General features: G+C 46.9%; 1 protein-coding gene across 1 annotated transcript; it reads right to left on the bottom strand.

Moving 5' to 3' along the window:
- Positions 1 to 1649: 1649 nt before the first annotated feature.
- Positions 1650 to 3487, bottom strand: LOC146027166 (E3 ubiquitin-protein ligase TRIM39-like). Its single transcript, XM_083158124.1, has one exon. It carries the CDS (start codon positions 3485 to 3487, stop codon positions 1733 to 1735), a length of 1755 nt encoding a protein of 584 aa, XP_083014250.1. The 3' UTR covers positions 1650 to 1732.
- Positions 3488 to 19114: the final 15627 nt, after the last annotated feature.

The raw sequence follows: 19114 nt of genomic DNA, 5'->3' as shown, positions 1-19114 counted from the left end.
CCTTCACGGGCTTCACAGGTATCCGCGTCCGCTCGCCACGCTATTCTATTCTCAACTCCACGCCGACGTGGATAGTGGTGGTATGAAAAAGGTCGGAGGACCCGTACCGCCGCCGCTCGCCACGCTTCGGGTTCGCGTTGATCGTGCGGGTGTCGTTAACAATTTTGGGGGCCATTTCACTGTTCAGGGTGCCTATTTGGGCTCTGTGGCCCATTTAACATTGTTTCCTATGGCAAAATCGCATCCATTGAGGCATTGAAGTGAAAAATCGCGTCCATTGAAAAATTTAACATTGATCCCTATGGGAAATCGCGGGCATCGCGTCGGTCGCATCGCACCCGACTTTTTAGTGCATGCGATGGCCGCGATTTTTTACCCCCGATGACCGCCATGGACATCGTGGGCGCCGTTCTAGGTAAAGAGTACCAAATAGTTGATGTTGCCCATAGCAACCAATCAGAATAAATCATTTTCTAAGATGCAATAGAGAAATGATAGACACAATCTTATTGGTTGCTATGGGCAACATCAACTTTTTTTCATTTTTAGAAGCTTTAAGAAATTTGAATCCATTCGCAAAGGGGGGGGGGGGGGGGCTGCACATGCGCATAATAGACTATGTGCAGTCCCCAAAACATCGATGATGAATGAACGAGAATCACCCCCGCGGGGAGTTATACCCCTTTCACATCGCAGCTAATTACAGGGTACCGGCTAGAGCTGGCGAAGCCCCGGCGGTGGGGCTTAAATGCCTATGAAAATGCGGTAAAAACCCCAATAATGGGGTTTTAACCGCATTTTTAGTTTAGTCAATCCAGTGTGTGGCACTATAAGTCTCAGCAAGGCAGCACCTCTCATTACATAGGGAGTGCAGTATAGGGCCTCTCCCTATATCTCCTGTGTGTATACTGCTTCCCCTGCATCTCTCCAGCCACCATATAACAGTAAGGGCCTGATTCATGTTTGTGAAACCCCTTTCACATGGCAATGCCGGGTTGGACCTGGGATCTTGATGTCGGGTCCATTCCAGAACCAACCCGGGCCGATGCTTTCACGTTAAACCCAGGTCCGCCCATTATAAAAAGGATGACCTGGGTAGTAAGCTCTAGCGCCACACCTCGACCCGAGTCGTCACATCATCAACCCAGTAATTACCAGGGTCCGAGGTGCGATGTGAAAGGGGTATACAGAAAGCAAAAACATAAAGTAACTTTGTGTCTGGAAGAAACCATGTTGCCCTGCAGGGGGAGCAAGAACATTTATATTTGTTCTGTGCAGGGTAAATACTGGCTGGTTTTGCATGCAGCCCACAAATGTTAGATAGCTTTATGGCTCTGCACAACACACCTTCCCCACCTGCAGTGCTGCCCCCGATGATGCAGGCACATGGCAGCAAGGATGGTAAAGTCCCATCCAATACAGCCTATATTCTCCAGTCAAATAATGCAAGATACCAGAAACATTTCAGAACCTTTATTAGTTACATCACTAATAAATAACTGAAGAATACTCATAACTATAGAGTTACATATAAATATTATGCTGTTTAATACACATGACTGTATGACTGATACATATTTGCCCTGTCAGTAATAGAACAGATAACATTGGACATGACACACAACTACTGTAACACTGAATACACAACTTGCAGTGCCTACACAATTATACACCAATTCCCTGCACCAGACTCACTGTCTGTATATACATATAAACATCTGTATCCACTGCATCATATTATGTAATGCGACCAATCAGATTCCCCTCCCACCAGCTCCAGTCTCCTCTCATATTTCTGTACAGATTCCCTTTCCCATTCACCTAATACAGCATGAAGGGGCTCAGTGAAGGTGGCAGTGTAGGTGTGTAAGTGTCTGATCATGTCACACACAGAATAAAAGGTCATAGAAAAAAAGGACATCTGTCCTGCCTCATAATCCAAATAAATCCTCACTCTATCATAGGAATCACTGACAGGTAACGGGATCGTCTCACCATCATGTATCACTGAATGCTCCTCATCAGAAGTCCTATCCAAGCACCAAGACTTGTTATTATATCCCATTTGTGACTGCTCCCCTCTCCTGTCTGCACTGGGATAACACATCCCCACACGCCAGGTGTCTGCGTTACCGACGTCCACATCCCAATAATGTCGCCCTGAGGAGAACCCCCTGGTGCTTAACACCTGAGGATAATCCCAGAATCTCTCTGCTGTCTCTGGCTGACTCTGTTCTATTGAAGACGTGTATACAGTTTTCATGTCTTCTGAGATAACTATATTATTACCTGCTGTGTTTGCATCCAGTGATAGGTCTTCTGATGCCTGCACATAGAAACATACATTTATTCCTGTTATTATATCAGATAATATTAGTAATTTCATTGATATAAGACCCACATCCAGGTCCCCTACTTTATTGGCATGCTCATTAGGTCTTCCACTTTCCTCTCTATTCAACTTCTCAATGACCGCCTCTTCATTCTTCTCAGTATCTCCCTCCTCCTTCTTAGTGCCCCCCTCTTCCTCCACCTGTTTTTGGTTAATAGTCATTGGATCAGTCATACAACATGGCTCCTCTGTATCAGACAAGTCACCTGTGTCTGGTTCCTGTAAGACAGTCATTGGATCAGACATGTTACCCAGCTCCTCAATCTGAGACATCTTCCTGGCAATCTCATCCTTCTTCATTTCCAGCTGCTGAATCAGATCGGAGACTGAGAGTGAAACACTCTCTTCCTGCCTAGAGATCTCATTCAGCACGCTCTTCTCTAGGTCATCCAGCTGTCTCTTGAGGTCTCTAAACAGGGCAGTGACTGTCTCTGTTAAACCAGCTGCTTTTTTCGGATTTTGTCTCCTGCGTTTCTGCAGACTCTGGATACTTTTCTCAGTCTCATCTCTTTTTCTGGTCAGTTTCTGCAGAACATTTCTCAGTTTCTCCTTCTTCTTCTCAGAGGCCTCACCCAGCATCTCCACCACGTGCCCCCGATGCTCTCCGGCCAAACTGCAGGACACACAGATACAGACATTGTCCTCAGTGCAGAAATACTTCAAGATCTCTTTATGGAGGGAACATGTTCTCTTCTCCAAGGAAGTGGTGGGATCAACCAAGACATGTTCTGCTGACTTGTTGTGTGTCCTCCAATGTATTTCACAGAGAGAAGCTTCACATTTCAGACAGATTTTAAGAACAGGTACTTGAGAGTGGACACAATAAGTGCAGAACATCCCAGTTCCCTCCTCTAGAATAGAGCGTACACATTCTGCAATATTGCAGAGCTTTCTGTTTATCTCTAGTGCAGGACGATCCAGATACTCTGCTCTGCATTCTGGACAGGAAAATACTGTAGTCCCCTCCTGTGTATCCAGCAGACGATCAACACAGGCCCAGCAGAAGCTGTGTCCACATCTCAGGGTGACAGGATCTGTATAAATGTTCAGGCAGATGGAACAGTTCAGCTCCTGTCTCAGATCAGATGATGCCATCGCTGGTAGTAGAAGAGAGAAATGAAAGTGAGTTTAAGACACTCAGAAATTAGAGGTCTCATAGGGGAAAGCCAATTGCCATCCCATTTAGCCCTCCTGTTCACCCAAAACTGCTCTCTACCCTATGGGATCGTGAACACTTTTGAGTGAGATCTTGCAGTCATAAAGTGCAAGACTGAATTCCCCCCAAATTCTCAACTCAGGAAGGGAGATGTACCAAGCATTGTAGAGGGATGAAGTGGAGAAGTTTCCCAAAATAACCAATCAGCTTCAGGCATTTCATAGACTTTAGTAGAATTGACAGAAGCGGATTGGTGGATTTGGACAACATTTCCACATTCCCTCTCTCCAAAGCTTGATATATCTCCACCTGGGTAGGGTAAAACTTCCATATCAGGTAATACCTACAGGCACAGCTAACCCAGAAAGGGACAACATATAGAAGAATGTACTGAACGGGGATAAGGCAAAAGCTACTTAATCAAATTACAGAAAAATCATTTGTTACGATTCTTCAATAATTATTTTTAATAACTAAAAGGTTTTTTTTGTAAGAACTTACCATTCAAACCCCTTTCTCAGAGGGCAGTATTCAATGACAAAAATTCGCCGTGTTTCATGGCGAGTTTGTGCTTTTCACGCCGTGGAGAGAGGTTTTTTTTCTCCAAAGGCGAGCCACCCTATTCAATGTGAAATATTCTCCGTCTTTCTAAGTTATTCTCGCCGCCTCTCTCCGTGTAGAAATTCTCCATCTTTTGATGGAGAGCAGGAATGTGAACTTTTAAACTAAAAGGGTGTTTTTTTTAATTTTGGTGTCAAAAAAATCAGGTTTTTTTTTCTGTGAAGGGCCATGTTATTTTTATTCATGTGCCTATAGCACATGAATATATATTTAATTTTAAAAAAAAATATTTTTTTACATATTTTTTTTTTTTACACAGTGCAGCCAGCAGGGGGCCGGAGCGCTCGAGCCGCTCATTAGATATTCATATATTCACTGCACCCGAAGCACGTTCGGGTACAGTGAATACTGGGTCCCCCGCTGGCTATAGGGGGGGCAGCCTGTGCTGCCTGGGTCCAGGGGAGCCCTGCTCCCCTCCCCATATCCCCTGCAGCAGCCAAGAGAGACTTTAATCTCTCTTGGCTGCTACGTCCCCCGGCTCCCTGACAGCTCCCTGCCGCGGACGCTCGTCCGCTGCAGGGGTTAAGACTCGCCGCGAGTGGCGGCGAGTCTTTAACACGTTGAATAGGGGGAGCAGGAGTGGCAGCGAGCCCTCCGGAACACGGAGAGTGCACGGCGAGCAAAAAAAAATGCTCGCCGTGCACGGAGAATATTATCATTGAATACTGCCCAGAGTCCAGTCCGGTGACACAGCTCCACCTTGAGATGTAGGAGGGTCCGCAGGAGCCAAGGCACCTATAGCTGAACATTTTCCTCTGGCTGCAGGCTCCTCCCCTTCTGCATCCCATCATGCTTCAGTTCATCTTAAAAAGCACACTAGGATACACAACTCAGTACAATGCTTACTGAGCGTAGGGGAGGGATCGCTGTGTCACCGGACTGGACTCAGAGAAAGGGGTTTAAACGGTAAGTTCTTACAAAAATCCCCTTTTCTCTTTCGTCCAGGCCGGTGACACAGCTCCACCTTGGGACGTTCACGATCCGGTATTATGGGAGGGTACGCTCAGACCGCCAGTTCTCATTACTGCCCTTCCAAATGAAGCGTCCTCCAACGGGTACTCATGAAAGCTGTAAAATTTGGTAAAGGTGTGAACAGAGGACCAAGTGGCAGCCCTGCACAACTGCTCCGCTGTAGCCCCATGACGCACAGCCCAAGCGGAAGCTACTGACCTGGTATTATGTGCATTAATCCGAGAAGGAACCGGTCTACCCACCTTGGTATAAGCAAAGGCAATCACTGACCTAAGCCACCTTGCAATGGTCTGCTTAGAAGCAGACTAACCTCTCTTATGCACATCATAGGGAACCAACAACAGATCTGTTTTTCGGATATCCTTTATCCTGTCCACATAAATTCGCAAGTTGCGAACTACGTCCAACTTTCTAAATTTGGCCCTATTTTTGGCCCCTTCAGAAGGGGAAAATACCGGGAGCACAATCTCCTGGTTCAGATGAAAGGAGGAAACTACTTTCGGCAAAAACGTAGGTACTGTTCGAAGCACAGCCCTATCCTCATGAAAAATTAAATGCGGAGATTTACAGGACAACGCTCCTAACTCCGAAAGCAATGGATAACAAAAACGTAAGTTTCCAAGACACATATTTAAGGTCAGCTGACATTAATGGTTCAAAAGGAGGACTCTGAAGTACAGACAGAACCAAGGATAAGTCCCACGGCTGAACCTCAGGCAGAAAAGCTATCCTTTTCTGGAAAAAGATGGATAAAGCAGAAAGCTGTACTTTCAGAGACTGTAAACCCAGTCCGATGAGAAACCATACTGTAGGAACTCCAATAATCTGGATACCTTGAAACTGGAGGTGTGACGCTTACACCACCTGATGTAAATTTTCCATACTTGGTGATAATTTGCAGCTGAGACTGGCTTACGAGCCCTAAGCATAGTCTGAATCACCGCATCAGAGAGACCCTTCTTTTTCAATAAGGTGGTCTCATAAGCCAGGCCGTCAAACTGAGCCGAGCAAGGTCCTGGTGAAGAAACGATCCTTGTCTCAGCAGGTCCTGATGAAGAGGAAGAGGCCAAGACTCCACTGATAACCTCAGAATGTCCGAGTACCACGACCTCTTGGGCCATTTTGGTGCTATCAGAATAGCTTGCACCTGCTGAGACCTCACTCGTTTCAACACCCTCGGTATCATTGGGAACGGAGGGAAGATATATACCAGGTGAAACTGCCAGGCGGTTGGGTCCCTGGTCCTGGAACAGAACTTCGGAACCTGACAGTTGTTCCTGGATGCCATTAGGTCCACCTCTGGGAGCCGCCAGTGACTCACAATTTCCTGGAATACCTCCGGATGCAAGCACCATTCCCCCTCCAGCAGATCCTCCCTGCTGAAGAAATCCGCCTCTACATTCCGGATCCCCGGAATGAAGACAGCAGACAGAACCGGAGTGTTGTTTTCTGCCCAGGTAAGAATCCGTGAGACTTCCTGCATTGCCATCCTGCTGCGAGTCCCGCCCTGATGATTCAGGTAAGCCACTGCCGTGGCATTGTGCGACTGTACTCAGATTGGAAGGCCTTTCAAACCATCCTCGGCCTGCTGAAGAGTCTTCCAAACTGCACAAAGCTCAAATATATTTATTGGAAGTCTGGATTCCTGCTTGGACCAGAGACCCTGCAACCGATGGTGAAGGGAAACTGCCCCCCCAACCCCTGAGACTGGCGTCGGTCGTTATCACCACCCTGTCCCAAGAGCGAAGCGACCGCCCCAGCTGCAACGTCTCTATGTCCGTCCACCAAAGTAAGGACTCCTTTGTTTCCTGAGAGAGAAGCAAACTTTCCTGTTTCATGGTCTTTGCATTTCCTGACCAGCAAGATAGAATGTTCCATTGAAAAATTCTGGAATGCTACCTGGCAAATTGAAGGGTCTCGAAAGTCGCTACCATCTTGCCCAGGAGTTTCACTCCCTGCCAAACTGTAGGCCTGTGAGCCTGCAGTAACAGTAGGATTAACTGACGGATGTACTTTGCTTTGGATTCTGGTAGGAAAACCCTGTGTAAATGGGTGTCCAGCATTACCCCCAGAAAAAGTAATCTCTGAGATGGAATTAAATGGGATTTGGACATGTTTATAATCCATCCCATGTCCTGCAAGAACTGTGTTGCTATGGACAGGTTTTCCACCAACTTGTACTCTGGCTCTGCTTTGAATAGCAGGTTGTCTAAGTATGGGATGATCACAATCCCCCTGAGTCTCAGTGATGCAGCCATTGCTGCCATCACCTGTGTGAATACCCTTGGCGCTGTGGCCAGACCAAAGGGTAGGGCCTGGAACTGTAAATGAGTCTCTCCTATCGCGAAGCGAAGAAGAGACTGATGTTTGTTGCATATTGGTATATGTAGATATGTATCCTGGATGTCCACGGATGCTAAAAAATTCCCCTGGCTCTATGCTGCCAAGCATATGGAGACTCCATTCTGAAATGAACCACCCATAGGTGTTGATTTAGGGATTTCAGATTTAAAATGGGTCTGACTGACCCATCTGGTTTGGCTACCAAGAAGAGTATCGAATAAAAACCCTTTTTGTGTTCCTCCTGAGGGACCGGGACTATAACGTCTTTCTCCCTGAGAGCCGAGGCCGCTTCCAAAAGAACCGTGTGCCCTGGCGTCTCGTGGTAAAGGGGTTGGCAGAAATCTCTTTGGATGATTCCCCCTGAGATTTATCCAATAACCTGTTGAGACAATGGACAGAACCCAATGGTCGGTTGTTGGAAGGTTCCACTTGTCCTGATACTGCAGGAGGCGACCCCCACACTGAGACCAGAACGGTGAGCCTGTACCCCGTCATGCGGAGGATTTATCCTCTCCTTTTGATCCTTGCTTCTTACTGAAGGCCCCAAATCTGGATTTGGCAGCCTTACCTTTACCTGCCGGGAATCTACCTCTTCCCGCCTGTCCTCTGTTGGAAGCACCGCCACAAAAGGAGGAGCGAAAAGTAGGTTTAAATGCTCCAAACTTAGAACCTGAGGCCTTAGCGGTGGTAGGCAAGAAGGTACTTTTACCCCCCGTGGCCTGTTTAATAATGGCTTCCAGTTCAGTGCCAAAAAGCAATTCCCCTTTAAACTCTAGAGTTTCCAGAGCTTTCTTAGATTCACTGTCAGCATCCCAGGGCTTCAGCCAAAGGGCTCGCCTTGCTGACACAGAAGTGGCGGAAACCTTGGATGCCATCTTGGCACCTTCCTCCCCAGCCTCAGTGATGTACTCTGCAGCACACCGGAGTTTCTCTGCCAGGAAAAATGCCTCAGAAACAGGCCGCAGCTGATCAGCCAAAGCCTCAGCCCACTTAATCATAGCCTTCGCTACCCAATCTGAGGCAATAATGGGGCGGAGTGTAAATCAAACTCAAAAACAGCTTTTAGGCATCCTTCCACTTTCTTATCCACCGGATCTTTAAAGGCTGCACTACCTTGGACTGGTAATGCTGTGGCCTTGGACAGTCTAGCCACCGGTGCATCCACCAACGGGACTTTCTCCCACATTTTTACATGCTCTTCGGGCATGGGATACATATTTGCATATCTCTTGGACACTGAAACCTTTTTGTCAGGTACTTTCCAAGCCTCCCCTAACAATGCGACCATACCAGGGTCTGAAGGGAAAGTAAAAGCTTCTCTGTGCATTCTCTTAAAAATGCACTGAGCCTGAATCCTATCTTCCTCTAAGTCCAAAGCCTATCTAACAGCCAGGATAAGATCCTCAATTCCCGGGACTGATGCCTCAGCCTCTTCCCTATGGTCACCAGACAAATCATCTGCACACTAGCAGAGGAGGTGCAACTGAAGGCCGTCTAGACCAGTGGTTCCCAACCTGGGGTACTAGTACCCCTGGGGGTACTCTGCAGACCAGCTGGGGGGTACTTGAAAATAATATTGGTAATGGCGGACAATGAAAAGGTCTTTTGATGGCTGAAGAAGACCCATTGCCATGGAGACAAACCATGTTGTGTCATATGCCTGACCAGCAATCCACTGGGAGCTTCCCATGCTGCCCTTAGATATCAGCAGTTATCTGCTCAGCACTGACAAAGGTGGAGGAAGCAGCGGCATTAATCCTACTGGTGTTAGTGGGAATCCTGGAGATAATACACAACCAGTGTCTAGACACGGAAGGGCATGATTCCTTGCTGTATACTACTCCTCCGCTCCTCCTTAATATAAGGACATGCATAAGGATCCGCATACCACTAAGTACTGTCCATATTTCAAAATGAGAGGGGGTACTTATCAATGAAAAGCCTAATCAAGGGGTACGGGAGAGAAAAAAGGTTGGGAACCACTGGTCTAGAGGAAGGACTATCAGGGTTTTTTTGCAAACTTTTCCATGAGTGCATTAATTTTATGCACCCCCTGCGCAGTTTCCTGAATGACCTGCAATATTATGGGGTCCCCTTGCGCGGGAGCAATGGACCCCATAGAATTTCGGGAGGAAAAACTGGGGCCAGGAGACCTGATTAAATTGTCCCTCTGTCTATTTCGTGCCTCAACCAGGGCATTCATAGACCTCCCCAATGATGCAGCCCACGCTGGCTCTTGCTCAGACCCCTGGGCATGTGTATTTCCAGGCACAGACTTACAAGCAGGGCAAGGTTCCCTTTGGTTCATCTGTTCACATGAATATTTAACCCCGCAAAAACTGCAGTTTAAAGACATGTCCTCCGCCCCCCCCCCCCCCCCCCCCTACAGCAGCAGCATCATCACCTGTGTCAGTCATGATTAACCCACAGTGCAAAATGTCAGGCAATGTACAAGACAGAATATCCTGTTGTACTTAGCTGTCTGCTTGCTGTTCTGTACTTCCAGGAGACTCCAAACTTGTGCGCAGCAACAAGTTCAGCCAGCTTCAGCTTACACTGCGGAGAGAGAAAATAGCGCCCGCATACATGTGGGAAGGGACCAAGTCCCTGCTTCAGCGGGGTAGGAAGCCTGAATGGGCGCCCTTTTCCCCCCATTAGCCGCTCCCACAATCAAGACTCCTCACCTCCTTGTGCCTCCCCTCTGCCGGGATCACTTGGAGTCGTCCGGCACCACCAGACACCTGTGACAGCCTTCACTTCCCCGGAGGGATTTCAGGCTGTAAACCCTTCGAATATGGCGTCCGACATCGCGGGAGGTCCTTCCCCTTCTGCAAGGAGCCGGATCCGGAGCGCTCACAGGACCCAGGCAAACCCTGGGGTTAAGCGCTGTGCAGCGGGTGCAGACAGACACCCCTGCACACACAGCGCTGACAGGACGCACTTCTGTCAGCCTCTGCTGCGCTCTCAGTGTGATTTGCATCTATTAGAAGCAACACACTGGCGTTAAAAACCTGCACTAACACTATTGTTAATAAAATAAGAAAAACCTACTTATCTTAGTGAAAAGCCAGAATAAAAAAGCCGGCTGCCACAGCAGCCGATCAGCCAAGCACCCACTCCTGTATGCACCTAAAACGAACTGAAGCATGATGGGCTGCAGAAGGGGAGGAGCCAGCAGCCAGAGGAAAAGTTTCAGCTATAGGTGCCTTGGCTCCTGCGGACCCTCCTACATCCCAAGGTGGAGCTGTGTCACCGGACTGGACGAAAGAGAAAAATGGTTTGGTCTATTAAACATTTGTGGATTATATGGACCTATTTAGAATATTGTGAAAATGAAAGCTATCTTCACATTTTCGTAAAGTTATAAACGGGTAGCTGGGCTCCGATTAGATCAACTGCTAACGGAATGGATTTCCGGAATGAGCTAAATGAGTTTGAAGGGGATCGATGTAGGATGGCTGATCGGAGGCATGTGTGTGAGATGCATTGTGGATGTTATGAAGGTCCCTTAATCCACTGGGACTTTTGTGATTAATACGTGTAAGAGGAGCGGTCATTGCTGGAATGCACTTCGCCCTGGAAGACCTCAGCCAACCGCAACTGCAACCCATGGACCAGAGATAGCTAACCAGGGGTTACCACATGCATACAACTTCCAAATGGCCACTAATGTGTTGGTTTAGATAAGAGCACTTTGTAGGGAGGCCATGTACTTGAATATTATGGGTGAGCAGCTGCTTATAAACCTCCATTCACATAGAAGAATGCAGCCAGTGGCGTAACAATAGCTCCACAGACCCCGCGGTGGCTTGGAGGCGCTAGGTCAGTTTGGGCACTGGGGGTCTGTTGAAGCTATTGCCGGGGGTTAATGGGGCCGCTGCTACATCTGTCGCTGCTGCCAGGGAGCACTCTCCCTCCTTCTCTCCTCCGCCCAGTCCACTGCTGCCCGCAGGGAATTGCACAGCGCCTCCTGTTAGAATTTCACATTAAAAATGGCCGCCCCTCACAGCAGACGGTTGTTAAGGATGCTAGAGGAGGCGGCGACCTTCTCTTGCATCCTAAATAACTGTCTGCTTTGAGGTGGTGGCCATTTTGCAAGTGATATTCTAGCAGGAGGAGTGCCGGGACTGCAGACAGGAGGAAATACTGGTCCCAGCGGGCACAATGGAGCAGGGGTGAAGTGGTGAGGGGGGGGGGATAGTGGACCAATGGCAGCGAGTGTTATGGAGTCTATAACCAAAAATGTTGGCCCTGCACTCACTTAAGGGAGTACCTGAATGATGAATGTTGTAATAAAGTTAGACTGTGATGCTAAAATCAGTTTGATACTGTCTATAACACTAGGTGGTAGTACTGGTAAACATGTAGTGGCTGAAACAGTGATGTAAAAAATCAAATATTTTATTTTATAATATTGGGTGATGTAAAACATACAAGAGCAATTAGTGATAGGGAGGGCCAGTGGGGATATGAGACAAGCAGTCTTTGAACTGAGGATGGTGAAGTGGTAAGGAGTCTTGTGTTGCAGGGAGCTGGCGTCAACAAGACCACGAGTGTAATGGAGTGACAAATCACTTTGCAAATGGGTGTGGTATGGGACTCCGACAGTCAGGATCCCGACTGCCCGTACTCAGACAGCATGGTAATCGCTCGCCACGCTGCGGGCACGGTAGCACCTATTCTATTCTCCCTCTATGGGGGTCGTGGATGAAGTGCCAGATGAACAATGCCCCCCAGCCAGTGGTGCAAGTCTAAAAAAAAATACTCAGTGGTACTGTGTGCGACCAAAAAATGGGTGTAGCCCCATGTCACATGGGGTGTGGCCAATGAAAATGGGGGTGTGATACACATATGCCCCCAATAGTGCAGCACTAGATACACATATAACCGCAATAGTGCCAGATATACATATGTCCCCAATAGTGCCAGATACACATATACCCCCATGGTGCCAGGTATGCCCCCACAGTACCAGAAACACATATGCCCCCAATGTGTCAGAATTTCCCAGCATCAGTGCAACTCACTGCTGTTGCTGCTGCTGTAGGGAGAGTCCGGTGACCCCCTGCCGTATGTCTCCTCCTCCGCTGCCACTTCCCTTCGAAGGTGAGCACATCGTGCTTCTCTCCTTCCCATCACTGTGTCCCTATGACTGGGCCGTCAGCCAATCAAAGTTCCCGGGCCGGCTCCTGATTAGCTGCCGGCCAGCGAGCTCTTATTGGCTGATGGCCCAGTCACAGGGACACAGTGACGGGTAGGAGAGCTGCACAAAGCGCTCTCCTCCCATCCCATCAGAAGGGAAGCAGCAGCCACGTCACTTCGCCCAGTGGAGGAGGAGACAGACAGCAGGGTAGGCCGCAGAGGTCCCGGAGCACTGTGACGTAATTTTGGAAAAGAGCTTCAGGAACGGCGTTCTGGCCCAAAAAAGCCCTGGTCACATTACATCTAAGTAGTATAGAGATGTTCTCTATAACTCTATGCTCCCTACATTGTGGCAGTTCTACGACAATGCCACCTTTCATGTTTCCATGGTGACGCTAGACTCATATACAGAAAATGCAATAACTCGGATGAACTGGCCAGCTCAGAATCCAGATTTTAACCCCACTTAGGGGTCGATCCTATTTGTTGCGGTTGATTCGCGAGTGAGAATCATCACGGCACCAAGCACACTATACAGCAGGCTGAATTCACTTAAAAAGTGCTTGCACCTCCATAGGGGTATGAGCAATTGTAAGCGAATTCGGCCTAGCAACGGGTGCGAGATGGGGCTAAATTGGGTGCCGTTGCCGGCATTTAAATACATGGCAAAACAGAACCCGAATGGCACCTCGCGCCCTTATAGGACCTAATAGGATCGACCCGTCAGTTTGAATTAAAGAGACAGGTGCGTTCTAGGCCGACTCCACCTTCTTCAATGTGACAGTTAGTCGCTGTACTACAAGACAAAACGGCAAAACCTACCACCGGCTGTTGTCCAGGAACTTGTAGGCCGTTTGCACAGAAGGGAGTCTGCAGTGGTGGCTGCACCTGGAGGACCTGCAAAATACATTCATCTATTTACTGTCAATGTCCAATCATTCTGTCTACATAGTGGCCCTTATTCTGTTCTGTGCGATCCCCCGCGCATGTGCATGGGGGAGCAATGTTGAGTGTCTGCGCATGTGCAGATGCTTGGTGCGAGCGGGCATGGCGAACTGCCAGTTGGCTGTCCTGTTCCCACCTAGCAGTGCGGGTGAGCTGGGGGTTCAGCTGCGAGGGATCGTGCCCATGGGAATGCGCCCGTGGCGTGTGTGGGCAGCTGGCGTCAGCGGATGTCTGCTGCCCGTCCGCTTCCCGAAGTAGAGATGAGTTTCCCACCCCTTTGGGTCCCCGCTTCCCACCGCCTTGCTGATGGGGGCGCGCGAGCGAGTGACGGCGGGAGCCAATTAACTTAACAGTATAATGTTTGGATTGTGGAGGAAACGGGAGCACCCGGTGAAACTCCACACAAGCATGGGGAGAATATACAAACTCCACACAGATATTGCCATGGTGTGGAGTTTGTGTACCCATGGCCTCAGTGCTGAGAGGCAGTAATGCTGTCAGAGTGTATATACAGAGATATGGGGCAGCACGGTGACATAAGGTGCCCACACACGGTGCTATTTTACCTTGCAATGTGGCTACTTTTGGACTAGATTGCAATGAGATGTAGTGGAAAACGCATGTATGGGCAGCAATAGTGCTTAGTATCGCTGCCTCACAGCAGTCAGGTCAGGAGTTTAATTCCTTGGACGAGACAGAGAGAGGGGGAGATTCTCTAAGCTAGAAATGCGGTAAAAACCCCGTTATCAGGGGTTTTACCGCATTTTGGGATGCTGTAAGCATCCCCCGCCGGGTTACCGCAGCGGGGGGGCATCGCCAGAAAAATCTGGCGATGCCCCATAAAAGCCAATGGGCTTCTACCGCAACCCTCCGCCGCCCTGACCCGCACGGACCACCGCCACCCCGCATCGCCCCCTCACCTGTGTCCGGGCAGCACAGAGCTGTGCTGCCCGGACCGGTGACCTCCTCCCTGCACTGATCCTCTTCCGGGCGCAGGGAGGAGGAGAGCCCGGCGCAGCAGCAGCAGTGCCGGGTGTGGGAGGGAGAGGGGAGCCGCCGGGACCTGCTGGGACCCGGCGACTCTCACCGCAAAGGACAGCTCTTAACGCAAGAGCTGTCCTTTGCTATAATTATCGCATATGTTAGAACATATGCGATAATTATAAATGCGATGGGCGGCGAAGTGGGGCGGAGATTCTTAGATAATCTCCCCCAGAGAGAGAGAGGGATCGCAGAGAGAGAGGTGTGAGAGGTGAAATGAAAGGATATCGAGTTGAGCTGTTGTGCGTGTTATTGAAATAAGGCGTTTAACTCTATATCAATATTTAAGACAGCTGGATTAAGCGTATTTAATTCATAAATCCATTTGGTTTCGGTTTTCTTTAGTTCCGTACTAAGTCGCCTCCACGCCAATGTCTCTGATTATTTTTTAAAGATTCATAATAACACACACAACAGCTCAACTCGATATCCTTTCATTTCACTACCTAACAAAAAACATGTGCTTGCCGCCTTTTATAATGACCACTTCCTTTTTTAACATGACCACTTCCGAGAAAAAAACTGTGTTTTTACAATTTTTAAATAAAGTTTTTCTAGTATAAATTATACACCCCCCGTAAGTGGCCAAAACATCCTTGACAAAGAGTAATGGGTGTGTACACACGGTCGACATGCTGCCGTGCGATGCGAGTCCCGATGCGATCTGATGGCATCGGGACTTTCATCGCACGGCAGCATGTCGACGGTGTGTGGGAACATGAAGGAGAGCATAGTATAATACCTGCTGTCACCACTGGGTGCCGGGATGTCAGCGTGCTGCGACACCCGGGGCAAGCGGCACATCAAACAGCTTCCGCCCCCCTGCCGTGCAGACATCAGGCCACACCCCCACCCTCCTCTTTAGGCGGACTTCTTCCGGCCGGGTCATCAGCCCTGCAGCGCAGCCCTAGGAGAAGCCCCTCTCCCTCTGGCCGCCGGAGCTATAGTGAGTGAGTATTTAGACACAAAGACTATATAGTGCAGATCTGCACTATATAGTCTTGCCTGCCCTCACTTTGTCGCTGCAGATTTGCGCTCACTCGGGAGCGCGCATAGGCAGCGCATCGGGCTCACAAGCCCTCAATAGTACACAATCGGTATGCGATATGGCTTCAGATGTGCACTATATCGGCAACATCGGAAGCCATATCGCACCCGTGTGTACACACCTTAAATCTTGAAACACGTTGGTGGTTAGCCGGAAGCACAGATACCCTAACTCCGCTATCCAACCACAATTACTCAAAAAGAGTGTAAACATTTATGCAATTTGTTTTCAAATAAATAAAAAAAAACTTTTTTTTGCAGGCACAGCACAAATACCCATTGTTACATTTCATAGCGCTCCAATCTCTATATTTAACTACCCTATTACACGGAGCAGCTCAATACAAGCGCAATTGCACATATCCCATCCCTAGAGCATGTATCATAGTTACATAGTTACATAGTTACATAGTAGGTAAGGCTGAAAAAAGACTTGCGTCCATCTAGTTCAACCTGGTATAGATATCCATTGCTGATTTGGTTGGTTCTGGTATTTTACAGACAAATTATATTTCTTATTTGTACCCATGGATGTTTTTCTCCAGTAAATGTTTGTCCAACTTTGCCTTGAACGCATTTAATGAGCCAGCCGTTACCACCTCTCTGGGAAGAGAGTTCCAGAGTTTGACTGTTCTGACCGTAAAGAAATTCTTTCTACTAGCTGAATGAAATCTTTTTTCTTCTAATCTATACTCATGCCCTCGCGTCCTAGATTCCTTTCTAGTAGAAAATAGGGTGTGTGACAGTTCCTTATATTGGCCCTTGATATACTTGTACATGTTGAGCATGTCCCCCCTTAAACGTCTCTTTTCTAATGTAAATAGTCCCAAATTGCTTAATCTCTCCCCGTAGCTTAAATTCTCCATTCCCCTAATAAGCTTTGTTGCTCGCCTTTGGACTTTTTCTAATTCTATGATGTCCTTTTTATAGTGTGGGGCCCAGAACTGTACTCCGTACTCTAGGTGAGGTCTCACCAATGCTTTATATAGTGGCATAATTACCCTTGAGTCCCTAGTTTCCATTCCCCTCTTAATACATGCCAGAATTTTGTTGGCCTTTTTTGTAGCTACATTACAATGGGCACTACATCCTAGATTGCTGTCTATTTGGACTCCTAGATCCTTTTCAAGTATGGAATTACCCAGTTCCTCTCCACTAAGGTTGTAACTTGCACACTGGTTGTGTCTCCCAAGGTGCATAACCTTACATTTATCTACATTGAACCTCATCTTCCATTTTTTTGCCCACTCATCTAGAATTGCAAGATCATTTTGAAGCATGGTGACATCTTCTGGTGATTTGATGACTTTGCTAAGTTTTGTATCGTCCGCAAAGATGGATACATTGCTGAGTAACCCTATCCCAATATCGTTAATAAAAATGTTAAACAAAATGGGCCCCAAAACCGAACCCTGGGGCACTCCACTTAGTACCGGTATCATATCTGATACGGCACCATTCACAACCACTCTTTGTTCTCTATTACATAGCCAATTCCCTACCCATCTGCAGATATTTTCACCCAATCCTAGGTTCTCCATTTTATTAATCAATCTCTTGTGTGGGACAGTATCAAATGCTTTAGCAAAATCTAGGAAAATCACATCTACAGCATTTCCATTATCGAGGTTTTTGCTAACCTCTTCATAGAACCCTAGTAGATTAGTTTGGCATGAACGATTTTTCACGAACCCATGTTGGTTAGTACTGAGTAGAAGGTGATGATCTAAATATTCCTGGATACTATCCCTTAAAAATCCTTCAAATAGTTTACCCACAATTGATGTTAAACTAACGGGTCTGTAATTAGCGGGATCTTCCTTTTTTCCTTTTTTGAATATTGGCACTACCTCTGCTATTCTCCAATCTTTTGGTACTATACCTGACGATAGTGACTTGCTAAAGATATAATGTAGGGGGGTAGCTAGTTCATCCCTTAATTCCATTAATACCCTCGGATGAATCCCATCTGGCCCTGGTGACTTATTTGTTTTGAGTTTGCTTAGCCTCAGTATTAATTCTTTCGGCGTGAAATCCACAATGAGATCTGGCTTATTTGTCCCGTTTGTGGTAAATGTTCGTTCCACAGTCTGCTCTCCCTTAGTAAATACTGATGAGAAGAACTCATTTAACAGTTTTGCTTTTCCCTTGTCCTCAGTAACACTTTTTCCACTAGTATCAGTTAATGGGCCTATGTTTTCCTTAATTAAACGTTTACTATTTATGTATTTAAAAAATTTCTTTGGGTTGTTTTTGCTTTCAGTGGCTATGCACTCTTCATATAATATTTTAGCTGCTTTGATTACCCCTTTACAAGTTTTGTTTGATTCTTTGTATTTTGCGAATGCCTCCTCATTCAAGTTATTTTTATAGAATTTAAAGGCTCTGGTTTTATTGTTGATAGCTGACCTTACTTCTTTGTCCAACCATGGTGGCTTTTTTTTGTTGAATTTACCTTTAGTTACTTTAGGAATGTATTCAATAGTTAGTGAATCAAGCACCTTTTTTAGAGTATCCCACATTTCCTCTGCATTTTTTCCCTCCATAACCGTTTCCCACCCAATTCCTGTTAGGGCTTCCCTAAATAATTCAAAGTTCGCTTTTCTGAAGTTTAGTATTTTTGCAGTTCCTTTTTGATGTAATTTACTGAAGTTGATTTCCAGTGAAACCATATTGTGATCACTATTCCCTAATTGTTCAATTACTTTTGTGTTTGAAACTAAGTCTGTGTTATTTGTTAATACTAAGTCCAAGAGCGCCTCATCACGAGTTGGAGTTTCTACCGTTTGTGTAATAAACTGGTCTTTAAGTAAGCTTAAGAACCCATTGCTTCTTGCTGATTTACCTGTTTCGTTTTCCCAATCAATGTCGGGTAAATTAAAATCCCCCATAATTAATACCTGACCCTGATTTGATGCTTGTTTGATTTGGTTTAAAAGAAGAGACTCTTCCCTTTCATTTATATTTGGTGGTCTATAGCATACCCCTATTATAAATTTGTTTTTTGGTTTCTTATTATTGTCGGTTATCTCTGCCCACACTGTCTCCGAGTTGTCGTCTTCCAGGTCTGTGCTCATATTTTTCTCACATGATGTTAAGTTATTATTTACATATAGGCACACACCCCCGCCCCTTCTATTTTCCCTGTCTTTCCTGTAGAGTGTATATCCCTCCATGTTTAATGCCCAGTCATGCGACTCATTACACCATGTTTCTGTAATACCAATGATGTCGTAGTCATCCCTACTGATCACCGTTTCAAGCTCCCCGATTTTACTCACTAAGCTTCTTGCATTAGCCAGTAAGCATTTTAATTTATGTTTATTTTTAGATATGGCTCTAATATTGTGATTAGTTTCACCCCAGGACCCATTTGAATTCTTTACTAGCTTCCTCTTTCCCCTCTCCCCTTCAATAGACTCTCTACAGGCCTCCCCACCATGCACACTGCCTGC

Source organism: Crinia signifera, chromosome 8, assembly GCF_055691185.1.
Source record: "Crinia signifera chromosome 8, ASM5569118v1, whole genome shotgun sequence".
In the NCBI taxonomy this organism is placed as follows: Eukaryota; Metazoa; Chordata; class Amphibia; order Anura; family Myobatrachidae; genus Crinia; species Crinia signifera.
Note: the sequence above shows the minus strand (reverse complement) of the source record. Positions and strands in the feature narration are given on the sequence as shown.

Excerpts from the sequence above, each read along its gene's own strand:
- LOC146027166 (XM_083158124.1), bottom strand. The coding sequence starts at position 3,487 with ATGGCATCATCTGATCTGAGACAGGAGCTGAACTGTTCCATCTGCCTG.